The sequence below is a fragment of the Emys orbicularis genome, chromosome 12, assembly GCF_028017835.1.
Source record: "Emys orbicularis isolate rEmyOrb1 chromosome 12, rEmyOrb1.hap1, whole genome shotgun sequence".
Classification (NCBI taxonomy): Eukaryota; Metazoa; Chordata; order Testudines; family Emydidae; genus Emys; species Emys orbicularis.
The window spans coordinates 20,247,278-20,266,042 of record NC_088694.1 but is presented as its reverse complement, the minus strand read 5'-3'; the positions used below and the strand labels follow the sequence as shown (position 1 = coordinate 20,266,042).

Sequence of the window (18,765 nt, the reverse complement as noted above, 5' to 3'; positions counted from 1 at the left end):
GCTTCTCCCATCAACACAGCTACGCACTCTCAGGGAAGTGGATTAACTATGCCTTACTTCTATCGGTGTAGTAGTGTCTTCACTAAAGCACTAGAGCAGCACCACTGCACCACTGTATGTGAAGACAAACCCTAAGTAATGAAGCGGAGCCAGTTATCTAGCCTGCTACCGTCCTCGGGGTGTCAAAGTGTACAAAAAAACCACCTTCCTTCTTTCCTATATTCCCACGCCTTTGATTAGCTCAACTTCCACAAAGTCAGGCAAAAGGCAGAAAAGCCATAAGTGTCAACAAGAAGTTGCTAATAAATGCCATCCAACATCAGTGTTCAGAAAGACAGAAAGCAAACTGAATGTACCAGGTATTGGTAGACACCAATGTGTTCATAAGACAAATTACACCTGCACGAAGGACTATAATGCATCAGACACTCTGGTCATTGTAAAGAAGAGCATGTTTACAATGATCGATAAGCAATAAATCACTTGGCCTCTAACAGGTCCTCTTATATATCATTTGCAGTGAAATAAATGGATGGTTTCACTATACAACCAGCAGATTAACCTTCTTCTGCAAGCCATGAAGTTGCCAGTGCATCAGAAAGGAATATGTAATACAGCTTGAAGTTTTAATTAATAAAAATACTCTTAAAACTTGAAATTTATCATTCTACCACTGCAGAAGAAACTGCACTGGGTTGTGAGTGACATGCCACTATGTTAGGATGCTAACAGTAGCTTTTGTGGAGAGACCAGGACTGAATGGGCTATGGGGCCTCAATTCACCCCTCACCCCATATACTAATGAGCCAATGTGGCTGGACCTTACACTGCCCAGGATGTAACTAACCTAAATAACTAGAGGATTCCAGCCTGCAGATGCTCTCAGTTTCACCAGAACTAAAATACAGTATACTGATTTAGCTTGTTCTGAAAACAAGAAACTTTTCTTCTCCATTCACAATATTATTTGCAGATGTTTCAGTAAGAGTTAAGTTCAGAGCTCGGTATGTCATAGAATCAAAATTAATATGTCTAGACAAAGGGGAGGGGAATCCACAGTGGCATTTCATCAACAATTCTGCAGGAGGAAGTTACTACTAATCTTTAAAATGCTTTTCCTTCTCTTCTTCCCTGCTAGTAAAATTACAACTGTTCTTTTATGTTTGTTTTGACTTAAAGATCCCAGAAATTAGGGAGATACTAAATACAACAGATCCAAGACTACACTGCTATAAAGGGATACTGACACAGCCAGGGGGAGCGGGGGAAATGCTTTGTTTTTAAAACATGTTGAGATATTCTCAGTATAACAGCTCAGAAAAAAAGTGTTACATTCCTATTCAAGAAAGAAAAAGGGCTCACTTTGGGTTACATTATATTGCAGAAGGGAACTGACCTGGACAATGGCCATTAAAAGCTCTGGACCAGAACTAGCTTACAGACATGTGCACAATTACAACAACTTCTATCAGGTACACCTAAATGGAGATGATGGCTTCTAAAACTAACAGAAGATTGTTAATATTGCCCTGTGGAAATAGTCTTGTCTAAATATGCACCCTTTAAAGTAATTTAAATGAGGAAACCGAGATGGCACCATTAATTGCTTTCAGGATACATCTGTTAATTACAGTACTGATACCAACTGCATTTCCAATGCATTGCAGGGAATTTTTAAGACACACAACAGATGTGGGTACATTTGTTAAATTAGTTAAAGCAAATATATTTTACAGTAATTTTTCCTTCAACTGTTTGCCAGTTTTTCCTTCATCACTTTGTGAATTATCTGAACAAATGAAAATCCAGTACATGAATGTGTCTTTCTAAGGCTCACTCATCTGTATTTTTTTGTGAAGCTTTCAATTTATGCAGCTTTCTGGTCCAAGTTACAATCCCCGGGGTCAGCCTGACAAAAGCAAAGAGGAAACATGGGCTAAAGAACTGAGCACTTTACTGGGGCTCAGAGACATGGAAGCAAATTCCAGCTCTATCACTGACTTGCTGTGTGATTTTGGGCATGTCTCTTCACCTCTGTGCCTCCATTTCTCCTCCCACCCTTTATCTCATCTATTTAGACTGTGAACTCTGAGGCAGGGACTGTTGCTTATTTTGTGTTTGTACAGTATCTAGCACAGCAGGGCCCTGATTTTCGTTAGGGCCTGTAGGTGCTACTGGAATACAAAATAACCATCTAGCCAAAGCAGGCTAGAAGGAGGGTCTGACCCTTTGTCAGCCATGTGGAAGTCAAGCTGTATCTTGGAATTTTTCCACCTCAATGGTGATTAGTGTCTTCTCATGTTACTTCTAGAACTTCTGAAGAGTCCTAATAATTGCGATGCATAAACCCCCCAAGAGACATACAGAAATGAAACATGACCGCCTGAAGTAGAGAGGAGATAGAATCTATGCTGGACTTGCTGAGTCCAACAATTAAACAGGCAAAAATTAATTCTTATCTTCTATGACTGAGACATAGTAGGGGTTTTATTAGCAGCTAATTGCAAAACACTTCTCAGATGGAACTAGATAGAGAACATTTACTATGGAGAATAATATTTTCTCCATAGGAGTGCTACGTGGCTAAAAGCTGTGTCTGTCTAATGCAAAACTGAGTACAGTGAACGTGTGAGCTAGGGATGTAAATATCGGTTAAAAAAGTTAACCTGTTAAACGATTAAAATTATTTCATTTAACTGGTTAACCGTTACCTGAGGTAGCTGGGGTCCGGTTGGCGCGCGGCCAGCTGCCTGACTCGGTGTGGCACAGCCGGGGCTGGTGTCTGTCCACCCAGCTAGGCGCAGCATGGCCAGGGTCTGGCCAACCGGCACGGTGTGGCCTTGTTGGCATGGCCGTGGCTGGGGACCGGCCCGATGTGGGGCTGCTGGGGTTAACAGTTAACTTTGGTTAACCGGTTAACCTTTTACATCCCTAGTGTGGGCAAATGCTGTGTACAGTAGCAGCTTCTTACTGTCCTTGCACAAACATCTCTACAGGAGGCCAAAGGGAGGATTATTAAAAGTCATCTCTGCTGCCTCGCACCATGCATTTATGCTCCAGAGTGATCTACAGCAGTTTTATAACTGACTTGGTTTATGAAAGGAATCTCTCTCACACACACACACACACACACACACACACACACACACACACACACACACACACACTTACTTTACAGGAAAACTTGATGAGTGTCTTCCTTGATAATCTCCATTAGGCTCAAGGGGTGGAGCATGGAATATGACAGGCAGACATTGGCTTTCAGCAATTGCAGGGAAGGGAAAGGGCTTATTCACCAATACCTAGACATGAACCAAAATCAGACTGTTCCCAAAGAAGGTGGATTATTTGAAAGGAAGAGCCATGAATTTTGTTTCTAAATGGCTGTCTCCTTGCCCCGCCACAGAGCTAAAACTTGCCAATACAGGAATTCCTGCTAGTTTAAGAGAATTTAGAGGATTTTAATGAGGGCTAACAGGCAATGAGTAAAGCTCTCCTGGGATCCCTTGAAAAAAAATGCATACCCATTTTCATCAACTGGATTTCTGCCAGGTATTCACTGGCAGCTCTGGAAATCAGAAGCAGCATAAATAGCTAAATACAGCTGGGCAACTAACATAATTCTTAAGAGAAGCACCCCTAACAGGCCTCCAAAAGCACAGATATTGTGCAGGTGGCTTCAAACAAACAAACCCAAAATGCTTATTTGAGACTTTAAGGCATCAGGGGTTGACCCTAGTGCTAATAAATACATTCTGAGAGATACAATTACCTGCGTAAGTACTGAGACAATCTGCTTCTATCCTAACTTTTTGTAGTAGAAGTGACATAGCTATAGGTGCCTCTAGGGAAACATAAGATGATATCCAAATGCTTTTGCAATAGTGTCCAACACTAAGTATTGGTGAAATTTGACTCACTTCCAAGAAATTACCTAGAATTTGTGGCCAACTTTTTGATTAGTGAGACAAAGTAGTAATATATTATCTTAAGCAAAAGCTCAGCATTGCTATATAGAGACATTTAGAATTAGACAGAAAATCACATTATAGCAAAAGGATGCAGATTAACTAAAAAAAGTGTGTGGGGGGGAAGTTATTCCCCTCTCATTCTCACCACTTTCCCATGGAATCTGGAACAGCTTTCAGTATTGTAATGATGCCAAGAAAGCATGGATCAGGAATTCATTATTGGGTTAACATAAAAAGACAGGTTTTCAGCGATTTAAAAGTTAGATTTTTTAAGTCAGCAGGTCCAGATAACTCTTGGATGCAAGAGTTTTAAAAGAGCTGGCTGAGGAGTTCGCTGGACTGTTAATGTGTATTTTCAGTAAGTCTTGGAGCACTGGGGAAGTTCCAGAAGACTGGAAGAAAGCTAATGTTGTCCCAATTTTAAAAAAAGGGTAAACAGGATGACCTGGCTAATTATAGGCCTGTCACCCTGACACTAATACCGGACAAGACAATGGAGCAGCTGATACAGGACTCGCTTAATAAAGAACTAAAGGAGGATAATGTAATAAATGCAAATCAACAAATAGATCCCGTCAAACTAAACTGATTTTTTTTTATGATTACAAGTTTGGATGATAAAGGTAATAATGTTAATGTAATATACTTAGACTTCTGTAAGGCATTTGACTTGGTAAACAAAAACTGGAGGAGTGGTAAATAATGAAGAGGACAGGTCATTGATTCAGAGTGATCCGATTCACCTGATAAACTAGGAGCAAGCAAACAATTTGCATTTTAATATGGTTAGGAACAAAGAATACAGGAAATTCTTACAGAATGGGGGACTCCACCCTGGGAAGCAGACACTCTGGAAAAGATTTGGCTATCATGGAAGATTATCAACTGAACATGAGCTCCCATTGTGATACTGTGACTAAAAGAGCTAATGCAACCCTAGGATGCATGAACAGGGGAATCTCGATTAAGAGTAGAGAGTTTATTTTAACTCATATTTGGCATGGGTGCAACCACTACTGGAATACTGTGTCCAGTTCTGTGCCAACAAATCAAGAAGGATGTTGATAAACTAGAGAGGGTTCAGAGAAGAGACACGAGAAGGATTAAAGGATTAGAAAGCATGCCTTATAGGCAGGGCTGGCTCCAGGCACCAGCCCAGCAAGCAGGTGCTTGGGGCGGCCAAGGGGAAGGGGTGGCACGTCGGGCTCTTTCGCGGCAATTCGGAGGCGGGTCTCTCTCAGAGGGAAGGACCTGCTGCCGAATTGCCGCCGAAGAAGAAAGCGGCGCGGTGGAGCTGCTGCCGATCGCGGCTTTCCCCCCCCCCCCCCCCCCGCTGCTTGGGGCAGCAAAAACCCTGGAGCCGGCCCTGCTTATAGGCACTCAATCTATTTAGTTTAACAAAGAGAAGGTTATAGGGTGACTTGATTACAGTCTATAAGTACCTACACGAGGAACAAATATTTAATAATGGGCTCTTCAATCTAGCCACGATCCAATTGCTGGAAGTTGAAGCTAGACAAATTCCGACTGGAAATAAAGCATATGTTTTTAACAAGGAGAGTAAATTGTTCCAATGGTGAATTATGAAGGGTTGTGGTAGATTCCCAATCACCTGCAATTTTTAAATCAAGATTGGATGTTTTCCTCAAAGATATGCTCTAGAGTCTAGGAATTATTTTGGGGACGTTCTGTGGCCGGTCATACGCAGGAGGTCAGACAATGATGCCAATGGTCCCTCCTGGCCTTAGAATCTATGAAACAACTCCCAGTAGATCTACAATATAAACTGAATAGTCATAGAAGATTCTATCAAAGTGCCCATTGTGGTAGATTTGGTCAGATAGTTGCCATTCTAACTTCATTTTAATCTCTTCAAACGTCTCCCACTTCAGTCACAAAATGAGATGAAAACATTGGTCTACTTAGATTTAAAAAAAAAAAAAAAAAAAAAACCCCAAACACTCTTTAAACCAAAGTAAAGAAAAAAGTTATTTTGGTTTTTAAAAGAGCAGAACAAGTTTCAAAAGTTTTTTTTTTTGTCTTGAAAGGACATTTATTGAAACGTATGAGGATAAACATTAGCACCAGCATGCAATGACTATGGAAGTAGTGACGGACACTTAAAAATTACAAGGCTAGAAATACAGATGCTTTATGATATCCCAGACCACTGCCACGGCACAGGTAGAGTGGTTGACAGCACATTTTGGTGACTGGAGTTCACAGCCTTTTTAAAGCAAGTTTTCCCCCCTTCCCCCAGTTTTTCAGTTCCTTGGGTGACAGGAATGCCTTCATTTTTTGTACAGTGCCTTGCACATTATCAACACTTAACAAGTAAAAGGAAGTCTGGATGAAAATAATGGAACCCTAATCCAACATCACATTGCTGTGGTGTATAAATAACTTCATATTTGCCTGCTTCAGAGGCTTCACAGGAACAGTTCTAACCAGGAAAAGGTCAAATGTTTTTCCACAAGGGAAAGGGGGAAAATATCTTTTGTAATTAAATGTTGCTTGCTTGTAAACCAGGAGTCTCCAGTTTATAGAAGCTATGAGGGAGAAAGCATATAGGACTTACGGTGAGAGAAATGTTAAACTAAACTGTGCTAACAAACCAAACAGTATTTCAAATCACATTTCTTGAGGCTCAGAGAAACCAATATTTATCTCCAAGCTGACTGATCTGGTCTCTACTTGGAACCATAGAAGTTAAGATAAAAAGCATGCTCCTGTCCACCCCCTCTGACAAAGCAGAATTAATCCAGTGCTGGGTTCAGTCTAGGTTGAATGTGCTTGATATTGCTAGTGAAAGTACTCTTACTTCAAGCAGTTTATGACATTGGGGCATTCAATTACTAAGCAGTTTAACAGACGAGTTTTGCCTAAAGCCCATCATTAGGTTAGTCTATTCAATTTTTTTTTTTAACCAAACAGGAGAGGTATTCAGCATTAGGTCTTTGATTGGATTACATAACATGTTACTGTTAATAACCCTCATTTAAGGGCTGCAGGGAATACCCTTGTGTCTATTAAACATTAACGTTTGTTGCTTTCAAGTACTTATCCTACATAAAAGAAAATTAACTGGAGAGTCAGCTCAATTATAGAATTAAAAGGCAAGACTGGCATAGTCATGCACGGCAGGAAAACAGAGCTAAGGAAGTGTACACTGCTTGGAAGTGAGATTTTTACAAATTAATGTATGAGGGTGACCCAAGCATATTTAAATAATGTTTGATTTATTGCTTTCAAAAGGCTTCCTTTTTGTGTTTTCACCAAACTGGTAATCTATGTAAACAGCAATACTTGAATAATAACAGAAGGCAGTAAAGAAGATCATATAACTGAGTCAAAACAGCTACTCATCACAGGTCTAAAAATATTTCTTCTCTGTAAGCTACAATGTTCTGAGCCTCTGTTTGCCAGAAGCTGGGAATGGGCGACAGGTGATGATTACCTGTTCTGTTCATTCCCTCTGAAGCACCTGGCATTGGCCACTGTCAGAAGACAGGATACCGGGCTAGCTGGACCATTGGTCTGACGCAGTATGGTCGTTCTTATGTCACACAACTTTCCCCTTTACCTTGTGCCTTCTACACTGCACACTTCCCTCACTGTGTGCACACTCCCATTGAACTAGATGTGCACTGATCCATAAGAGGACACCCCATTCTATGGTAATAAATTGGTGTCTTCACAGTTTTCAATAAAGTCCCAAAATGTTTATATGAAATTTTTAGATGGATTTTGGTATCAACCTATTAGAATTAAAACAGAAGAAAGCAATCTTTCCTCCACAACTCTTTTCAAAAGGAATGTGTATCCCTTACTAAACTAAAGTGTCTAGCCTCACATCGTTGGGCAATATGAACACCCATTCAATGACAGCATGCACACATGGAGGAGGGAAGTTATGCTGAACCCCTTAAAGTAAGAGGGAGAGAGTTATATTATGTCAGAGGGTGGATGACTCTTTTAAAAGGAGTTGAGCCTAACCCTACCTGTGACTAATTAGCCACCGCCCAGCTGAGGCTGTGAGGCCAGGATTCAGGTGACAGCTTGTAGATCACCTGGTCCTCATAAAAATCAACAAGTAACTCAGGTTAGCTGGAGAGCTGCAGGGAGTAGGAAGGCTCCTGCGGTAGTCCACAGTTCAGGAGAAGAGCCCATTTTATATAAAACTCTCAGGCAGATGGCCTGCAGAGCATAATCTGCAAGGAACAGGCTAGGAAGGAAAAGGGAACAGACAGGCTCGCCCTGACTCCCAGGCAGATGGCCTACAGAGTGTAATCCTGTAGAGAGTAGATAGGCCCCCGAAGATAACCCTTGGTCAAGTGGAAAAGGACACATTTGATATATTTTCTGTTATTTTGAAGTCCTTGAAGAAAAGGGACTGGAATCCTGTGGCTGAAGTGCTCTTTGATGCATAGGCAGCTGCAGGGTGGTGTGGAGGGTAATCAGAGCTCCAGGTGGGGGGTGGGTGAGAGCTTCTGCCTCTTGGGAGCACTAGGGCTCAGGGCTTTAGACCTTGGGGGAGTGCTGGGACTCAGGGCTTCAGCCCTGCAGCTCTGCTCCTAGTTTCAGACGGGGGGGGGGGGGGGGGGGGGAGGGAAGAGGTTGCATGATGGGGCTGAAACCGGCACTCCCCTCATAGTTAAGCCCTAAGCCCCTACGCCCGCTGCAGATCTGAAGCCAGGAAAGGAGCCGCAGGGCTGAAGCCCCAATCCCCGGTGCTCCCAAGAATCAGAAGCCCTGACCACCACTCCCTGCCTGGAGCCCTGACCCCCCTCCCCCTGCAACCTCAAGCCTCGCCCAAAGCCTAAGGACTAAAGCCCCGAGGCAGTGAAGGGGGTGTGGGTGTGTCCGTCTCCGTCCCCTCCTCCCCCCCCACTGCTGCTGCAGGATTACTTCCGGTTCCACAGGGTGGCCAGTTGACCAGTATGTCTGTAACTCTGATGTTTGTATCTTTGAGGTTCTACTGTACTTTGTCCAAATAAGAAAGCTATTATAGTAAGGTTAACAGAAAACCTTTAAAATGGCCATAATACATTTCAAAGTATATACTTACACATTCGTAGTCTCCATCCTGTGGTACCTTCCAATCAGAGGAATTTTTTGTCTGGCCAGATGCATTCTTCCCAAAGCTATTGATCTGATTCTCCTTTTCTTTTTGTTCAAAATATTCCAGGAATGATGGTTTGGCTGGCTGCATCGTTTCATCCCTCCCTGGAAATATTTAAAAAATGGTAAAACAATGGTCACTTCTGTAAAAATCGGAAACTAGAGCATTTTATATTACACCAAACAGAATCTGTCTCAAGCAATTAGATCACTAATAATAATAATAATACTTGGTGCTGACAAAGTACTATCTATTTGGAAAGCACTAGACAAAAAGCTAATCCTCACGCCATTACTGTGAGAGAAGTATTATCCCTATTTGCCTCTGTTTCCCCATCTGTAAGAGAGGTTAAGAGACCACAAAGCAAGTTGCATCAGAGCCAGAATTAGAAGTCCAGAGGTTCTGATTGTTAGACCTGTGCTGAGTCCATCAGACCAAACTGCTAAGTGACTGAGCCATATGTACTAGAAGCCGCATACAGACTTCAGCCAGCTGGATGCCAGCTTATTTATTAATTACAAAATATGAAAAAAGGATATAAATTAAAGTTCAACAACTAATGAGACCAGAACCAAAATTTGTTTTACAAGTGAGAACATGCTACATTTTCCATTTGACTGTAACAGTACAGAAGGCCAGCTGCCACCACACTCCAAGAAAGCCCCTGTAAGTTCCTTTGTATAAAGGTTACATACCCTGTCCTTGGCTGAAGGCATGGGGAGAGACTATTAATTTTCTAAGGTATGCATGGGGCCGGGGAGAAATGGATTTTAAAATCAACGCTTATTCTATCAGATTATTTTGCAAGGAGATTTCCCTTAGTCAAATACAGGTTCTCCTACTGAGTCACACAAGTGCCTCATCTTTTTGTCATCAAATTTTTCATATTTCAAAAAACTAAGTACATGCCATGCACCTCAAACTCTCCATTACTAAGACCCTCTCAGTTCCATTACACATTCTTTAGAGGAATCAGAATCTAAGTAAAAGGAAAGGCAGGGAGAACACTGTGGACTTATGGAGGACATGATGCAGTAAGAGTCCAGTTTTGCCAAGGAAAAGACCAGATGGGCTGTTTCGTTAGATTGGATTAGAAATAAGGACGGTAACATGCCCTGCCTTCCTTCAGCCACAATTACATTTGGATTGTGGTTTAATGTGAGCTGTGCAGTGGTGCTGGAACTAGAGGTACTGCCGTACCCCTTGGCTTAAAGTATTAACACCACCAAATACATGGTTTCTATCATCAGCACCCCCACTATAAAAATTGTTACAGCACCCCTAGATCCGTGTACATTTAAGCATGAATTTACCCAACCAATCCCCATCACACCTGTTCATCTTATGTCAAAAGTGGAAGTGTGTGGCCATACATTCAATTAGGACACTGATGCGGTTTGAAACACAGATGATATTTGAGGTATAGATGAGATGGGATCTAGGAGGAGCCCAGCCTTCCTCCGTTGAAGGATCATTAGGATGCCATATGGGGGTTATGGATCAGGGGAAAAGAGACAAAGTGAACAGACTGTAGCCTCAAAGCACCTCAGGAAAAAAAAAAAAATCCAGACGATATAAGAACTGTTAGAAGTAACAAAATATTGAAAGTTTCAATGTGGATTCTTGACAATATGAAAGGATATCACTGTCAAATTGAAGACTTACCTGCTAGTGCAATTGGTGCAGTTTCAGATGTTGTCTAATGTGTATTCAAATTTAAATCTAGCTTGTCATGCTGGACATAATGCAGATAATACTTTGTATAGAGTCTCAGCATAAGAATAAAAATATGCTTGTACAGAAGATGTATTGTTGCAGCAAGCTACATCTTAGGATCATGAAAAACTGTATTTACAAAGATTACTCACAGCTAAATGCAATATTGCTTTCATTTATGATAAATTGCTGCATATGGTTTTTGTGCACATTACATATGATTTAGTTCTGTAAGAGCAGGTCAACTAACCTATTTTGAATACCGTTTTCAAAAGGGAATGTTATTTCGTTGTGATAAAAACAGTTTTCTACACAATGCAATAAATCTATCATGTCTAAATACATTTTTAGCCATTACAGAGGTCAAGTCTCTCATATCCATAAAAGCCAGCAACTCATAAATTCACTTCCCCACAACAGTTACCCCAGGTCAAGTGCCAGTATAAATGGCACCAAAATTAGCCAAACATAAGCCAGGTCTAGACTGAGTAGTTAAGGGTACACCATCAAGTGCCATACAAGTGAATAAAGTATAATTGCCAAAACTAATAAAAAATGGGGCTTAAAATACATAAAATAGTCTCTTAAGTGATTTGCCAGATGTCCATCAGACAATCTCTGGCAAAGAGTTTCACATTTAGGAGATATGCAGACATAAGCTTGTCTAAATTTTCCAAGAGACTGTATGCTATTAATTGGTGCTTTATTTTTGATATCTGGAAATCCATACATGTTTAGTCACAGGATATTATTCTTTAAAGTAAAACTAACATATTATGTTGTAGAACTTCATTTCCAGATTTTATCCGATTATTAATAGATATAATGGTTTGAATTCTTGTACCAACTTGATATTTCAAGGACATCTTGTGTGTTTACAGAAGTGTTAAATATAGAGTAAAGTGAACTTCCATAAAGCAATAAGATATTTTAGCATGATCCTTGGCTTCAGATACTGAAAGAGACAAAGGGGTGGCTGAACAAATAGTGTGAAAATATCATTAGAACTCTAGGCATCACTGCATTGGATATCTTGTAGTCTTTCCTGAGCCAGCAAACAGTTGAAGGATGAAAATAAATGCTTACACATCTGCATCATAACAACAGATGTTAAGACAAATTATTTTATTCTACTGCTGGCAATAGTTTCCATTTTTTAAAAGCCTCCTTGTACAGAATGAGATCAACAAAGCCACCTTCAGACAGACTGCATGAAGGTCAGAGTCTGGAAACGTGTTTGCAAAGTTAAGAAATACTGTGCTATTGGGGATAAATTACTGAAGTAGTATAGAAATCTAATTACCACTGCGGTGACAAAACATTTATTTAGAGAGTGAAGATACTCTATGCATACTCATTCTATGCAACTGCGAGATACTGTTAGAAGCAAGAGGCACATTATAAATGTTATAGTCAATGAATACAGAGGAATGTTTTATGCGGTAGAATTTTGTAGAATAGGCATGAACTCATGTTGGACAGTCCAGGACAGTAATCGAAATGAGGTTTAAGGGGCCTAATGTGAGTAATTCCAATTGAGGACAAGTTGAAGGAGGTTGTATGGTTGTATGCTACACTAGTATGGGCATATCCAGCGGAGACCCAAGAGTTATATCAGTAGGATGGCTCTTGACAAAAGATGGCTAATGGGGAGACCAAAGACTCTGTACACAGACCAGATATCAGTGGACTCCAGAGAGACCAATCTGCATGACAGCCTAGAAGGCGGCTACAAGAGTCGCCAACCCCGAATAAGGGAAGTGTCAGGAAAGAAGAGGCAGCAGCATGAACTCATCTGTGTATATACATACACACACTATACTGGGTAATCTGGATTCTTTTTAAAAATCTATATTATAATGAACAGTCAAATTAGTGCTGAGTGGTTTGAAAAAGTCCTTTTTAAATGCTCCTTCACATAGAGTACTACTTGATTTTCATGAGCTTATATACTTACTGAAAGATAATTTTGCTTAGATGTAGTTGCTGTGCTGCAGGGATTAATTCAGAAAGTAACCTTAAAAAAAAAAAAAAAAAAAAAAAAACACCCCTCCCCCTCTTCCCAGAACAGTAAAATTTTATTCTTCACCAACTAACTGTTGCTCACAGTAACATCCGTGGGTAGGTGCAGTCGATCACATCACTAGTTAATTCAGTCATGGAAGGGTCCTTTGGTAACTTCAGTGAAACCAAATTACAAATTTCTAATGTTTAGTCAACTAAATTTTCTTTCCACACAGAAGAGCAACATAAGGATACAAATAAAAGGCAAATGACTACAAGCAGCTTCTGGGTTAAATTTTGATAACTCTACAATAGTTAAAAGAAAACATGGACTGTACTTCTCATCCACATTATACCGGACACCAGTAGCCATGAAGTCAGCTGTGTCCTTTGAGGGACACAATAACCTTCAGCCTATAATGGCCACCAATTAAGTACATTTGTACAGGATATATTTTTAACCTTAAATATTGATTTACTGGAATAATTTATTAAACTGATTAAGATGTAGATTTACTAATTGACAAGGAAATGATGAACGGAAAAAGACTGTAAAATGACAAATCTAGCACAGCTCTGGGGATTTTTATAAGTTTTAATTGCTACTAGAATTTCAGAGTCAGGTTGCTTATTTAGCAAGATTGACAGAAATGCTCCTTGAGAAGGAAAGACAATACACCAAATCAATGTCATTCTGGCATGCTAGATTTATTTTTATAATCCTGACTTACATCAGTACCAGCTTTGCAGAAAGGTCATCTGCTATTAATTCAATACAAAGTTCACCTGTTTAATTCCGTTTAAGGTTTTGATAGAAACCAAAGAAGAAACTAAAAACTAAGTCTGGTTCTGTAAAGAAGGGTGTCAGATACTGGCCACTGCTGGAGAAAGACACCAGACTAGATGGGTCTGTTAATTTATGCCAAGTAGACATTTCCTAGTATTACAGGGTGGTATCAAAATATTAATGTTTAACGGAAGTAAAAGTGCAGAGAGAGATAGAGAATCGCTACTGGTTATACTGTGGGCATTATGCATGTCAGACTGGAATAACTTCTTATGTAAGCATGTACTTAGGACCTTTAAAAAAAAAAAGCCTCTTATGGAGATGAATCAATATAGCTCCTCTGGATCTGTTAATGTTCCATCATTTAAATATATAGTCATCATTTTAGGAGCCATATTAATTACAAAATGGAACACAACAGCTCTGTTGGAGCCTTTCCAGTCTATTACATGTTTAGGATATTTATTTAGCACCGTAAGTGCTCATAGCACATTATTGTAAAGTGTGCCAAATGAAGAATAAAGATCAGAATCCCTACCCAAAAAGAACTCTGAAAAAAAGAAAACGCTCAAATGTGCTGTTGGTATAATAATTTCTTTGAAAATTGAGAAATATTAATGTTTAAAATCTATTTTGGGACAGATGTTAAAACAGAACAGTGAAATGTCACTGCCATGGCTGCTCAGGTGAAAGGAAGATCACAAAGCATGTATGGCAAGTCCCTCCCCTCACACCCAAAGGCGTGAATTCCAAAGCAGTGCTATCCCAAGTACTCCATATTAACATTAATTTCAGAATTACTGTTAAATATAGCCTTGTGTCCGGTAAATAGCCACTGCTTTGAATCTTCATTAGTATTGCCCAATAAACTCTAATAGCATTTGGACTTTATGGATGGGATTTTCCAAAACCAAAAGACTTCAATGGGAGTAGAAATAGGACAAGGTAGAATGCTTTTGAAAATTCCACCCTATTATTCAAGCAAGTTTGCTGAGTAGTAAAACTATGAACATAACAAGAATGTTTCTCTCCTACTAAAATAAATGGGAAATAGAAACCAATGCAACAGAATAAAAAAATCCTTGTTTTACTATTTCCCCCTCTTTATAGTTATTCCCCCCCATCACCGAAAGCAAGTTCCAGAGCTGTTATTGGCTATGATAGAAGTACACACATTCCTTCAAGACCACATAACCTCTTGCGTGTTCTTTAAATCTGTGTTCTGTTTTAAAGAGACCTATGCCTGAAGCATGTAGATGTTCCTCATTCCAAATCAGATCCGGGGAAACTGCATTGCAAGTACATTAAAATTTTAAAATTAAATGTTTAACCTGCAGCCCTGCCAGTTTGCTAATGAACATGTTCATATACAGAACCATAATTCTATCTAAAACCATAAAATGTTGGCTTATGAAGTTAGCAATATTATATTAGAGAAGTTAGATATTGAGCATGTGTATATTTTCCTGATAGGAAGACTAAAGTTTATCAAAACAAAAATTTGGTTCTTTCCTCTAAACTTAATAGAAAGGTTTTCAATTAAAAATGTTGAAGATAAAAACTAGCTATTTCGTTTTAAACATTACCATGAAGTGCTGAAAGCCCAAATGCACAAACGTTGCACTCGTGCATAAACTGCCAGGACATGAATTGTTGTTGTTAAGTCAGACAGTATTTTTTGGTGACAAATGATATCACCAGTGGTTAATTAATTAGACTACAAACTTCTATATGAGGAACCTATCAAAATAGGATTATCTTGGAGTTTTCCCACCAACTACACACAGGTAAGTGCTTTGAAATCCTTGGATAAAAGATTGTAAATGCAAAATATTTTTGTTGTACTCTGTCTTTCATCATGGCTTAGCCTTGTTGTAACAAACTATTTGATATGCCTATGCACTGAGAATGAGAAAAAGTTTGACAAAATCTGAGTAGCTGGGCACACTTTCTGCAATTACATACTAGAGTACTAGGAAAGAACTTGACTGACTTTGTTAGACTTTAGTTTGCTCATGGTCCTAGTAAGCTGCAATATCTAGACAAGCTACTAGCGGACTACAATTAAGTTCCAGAGAGTGCATGCATTTGTGACAATGGGGTATAGGGTGCATGTAGGAGGAGCATGTACACCAAGGACTCTGGAAATAACTTATTTGTTTTGTAGTAGCATGCAGAGACCCAAAATAAGGATCATGGTGCTACACATCCAGGAATACAGAGTCCCTGTATAGAAAAGCTCCTGATCAAACTTTCAAGGATGTATCAAGTGACGTTAGTTTTAACTTTAAAAATCAGAAAAGCCATTGCTGTCTTTTATAGTTTAACTCAAAGGTCTAAGCTAAGCATTTAACAATATAGTGCCCAATGATTCCATACAATAAATGCCGAATATGCAAATTTCAAATGGAATTTGTAGTTCTGTTTGCATCAAGCTTTTCCTCAGAGAACCATAACTGAAGTTTAAAACAACAAGGAGTCCGGTGGCACCTTAAAGACTAACAGATTTGGGCATAAGCTTTAATGGGTAAAAAACCCACTTCTTCAGATGCATGGAGTAAAAATTACAGATGCAGGCATTATTATACTGACACATGAAGAGAAGGGAGTTATCTCACAAATGGAGAACCAGTGTTAACAGGGCCCATTCAATTAAAGGTTTGTTTTTGTGGATACAGACTAACCCGGCTACCCCCAATACCTGAAGTTTAAAAGCCACTCGGGATAATTTGTACAGAAACTAATAAAGATTAACAGAACTGCATCATTTCATACAGCATAGCAGAAAGAGGTAAATTTATTCAACTACAGCAAAAAGTATTCCACCATTAATTAATTTCCTACCCTTTAGTAACATGAACTGGAATTCACCCACATGAAGCGCAAGGCACGCATTTCACAACTCCTTAAATTTACACTGATAAGTCTTCCCACGACTATGAGGAACTTTTTCTCAATCCCAAATGAAATCTAAACCATGCCTGGTGGGTCCTGCCACCACTGCAAAGCAACAGAGGACCATTACAATTAATTGAAAGCATCCAAACTAATTTATTTTGTAAACTATTGAGTATCTTATATTCATTCAAAGAAAGAATATTTTATGTGTCATTAAGAATAAAAAGTCTATGGTACATGTGATAGAGGAATCTTTCTATAAAATGAGAAAAGGCTCTGTGCATTTTCTGTGATGCAAGAAAGCTAGTTAAACTGACGACTACCCTTTTTGACATGTTCTTTTACTATGTTTTATAAAGAACTATGACAATATTGTACTAGCCCACAAGCAAATGAAGGGACAGAGGCTGCTTTCCTCCTCATCCATCACCACAGGATTTTCTGACAGGGAATTCTTCTCTCTCAGCTTGTTTGCTTTAGTCATTGGACTAAATACATGAAGGTATTGGCATTGGAGACAAAAGCAGAAAAAGGGGAAACAGTGACAAGTTCTGATTGGATAACTCATTCCTAGCCCATATCATAACCTTACCCAGAAGCAACTTTACTTGGATGTGTTGCAATCTCTCATATCCAGGGTCTCGCACACAACAATCTAAGAATTCTGATTGGTATAAAGCTGAATGAGAATACAGACGTGTCAACAACTCCATTTTTTAATGTCTCTACTTGTTTGTGGCCATAAAAACTTACTAATGCTTAAGACAGAAGCTGATATGCATACACCACATTGTTTGCTGTTTTTTTGGGAGAAAGAGCCTCAATAGCATAAGTAATGGCTGGTAAGAAGAATTCCGACTTAGAAGTGGCACTCTTTGATCAAAGAAGTTTTAAAATTTTATTTGAGAAACTATTTGTTCTCAGGAGGAGGACATTTCCTGCACAGTTTATTCTGGTCCTCACAGGAAATAAACTCCTAATTATTCTTATAGGAGACAGGTAGGTCAGAGCTAGCCGGCAGATGAGATTTACTATTTTGTGATAAAGTTGTGTCGAATTATAAATGATTCAACTCTTTCCTCTACATCTTTCAAGATACTGTTGTGGTATATGGCCCACTGTATGCTACTCAGTACTCCATTACTCATGCTCCCCATCTTGATCAAGCCATTGCTCGTGTCCAGAAAACTTCTCCCAGTTTCTATCACTAGCATTCATAGGTACACTAGCACAAGTATACTTTCTTACACAGTACTGTAAAAGCAATAAAGGCACTCAAACGTATACTTCTAAGATTGCAACATTAAACATCTATACGTCTGCTTCTAATTTCAGAATGCTGGATGGAATTTATGTTCATGTAGTATCGGCTTTATTAATGGTGAGGCCATGTACAAGATTCAGCATGCAAAGAACTGAAAGTGGATAAGTGTGTAGCTCAGACTCCAATTGTAATCCATTTTAAAAAACGTAATCTGTTGGGTAATGCCTTCAGATTCTCAACGTGTTTTAGAAGACGTCATTACCCTACTGTTAAAAAACACACCACTTTCTTGTCAGCACCAAAATGGCAGTATATGTACTCCCACTGCTAGTCTACATGACTGCACTCACAGCTACATGACATGATATTCCTGTTGCACAGATGGGAAGTAAACAAAAAGCAGTCATCTTCACCAGAAGTACTGCTAAGATGAAGGTGAAAAGCAATACAGAATATAACTAGCACAGGGAAACATGCCCAGTACTGGAAGAAAGTTCTCATTTGTGGACATTTATATTCACCATGCATCAACAGCAGCAGTGTAATGCTACAGAAGAGGAAGGAAGTGTTTAGTCAATTTAGGTATTTATACAATGCTCATCATAGTATCTGAGGACATATTGCTAATAATGCTTTATGTCCCAATTACTTTTAAATGGTCCAATTCATTTTAGATATAAAGCTATACCACTGAAGATGCTGAATAACCTAATACATGAACCGGAGGTAGTGTTATGGAAAGTCATCTTCTGAAGAATAGCAGAAAAAGGCCAATGACATACTTCTGCAATAACCACATCATCCATTTCAATACCAGGCAACTAAACAACTTCAGATACCGACTGTCATTAAACCACCTAGAGCTGCCTCATAAGTATAGATAAATAATGCGTTATTCATTTGCAACAATAACAGAGTGTAACACCTAGTGGATGCCTTCTAAGCCACCCACATTTAATTATGCTGTGCATTTTAAATTACTGTTTTTACAGAGAAAAGTCAT

The 18,765-nt window shown here is 39.3% G+C and overlaps 1 protein-coding gene across 1 annotated transcript in view; it reads right to left on the bottom strand.

Moving 5' to 3' along the window:
* The window catches only part of STK4 (serine/threonine kinase 4), a 74,349-nt gene that overhangs the window by 24,753 nt on the left and 30,831 nt on the right, over nt 1-18,765 (bottom strand). The window contains exon 10 of the mRNA XM_065414264.1: nt 9,040-9,197. Coding sequence (XP_065270336.1) covers nt 9,040-9,197 — 158 coding nt within the window. The remainder of the gene's footprint in view (nt 1-9,039; nt 9,198-18,765) is intronic.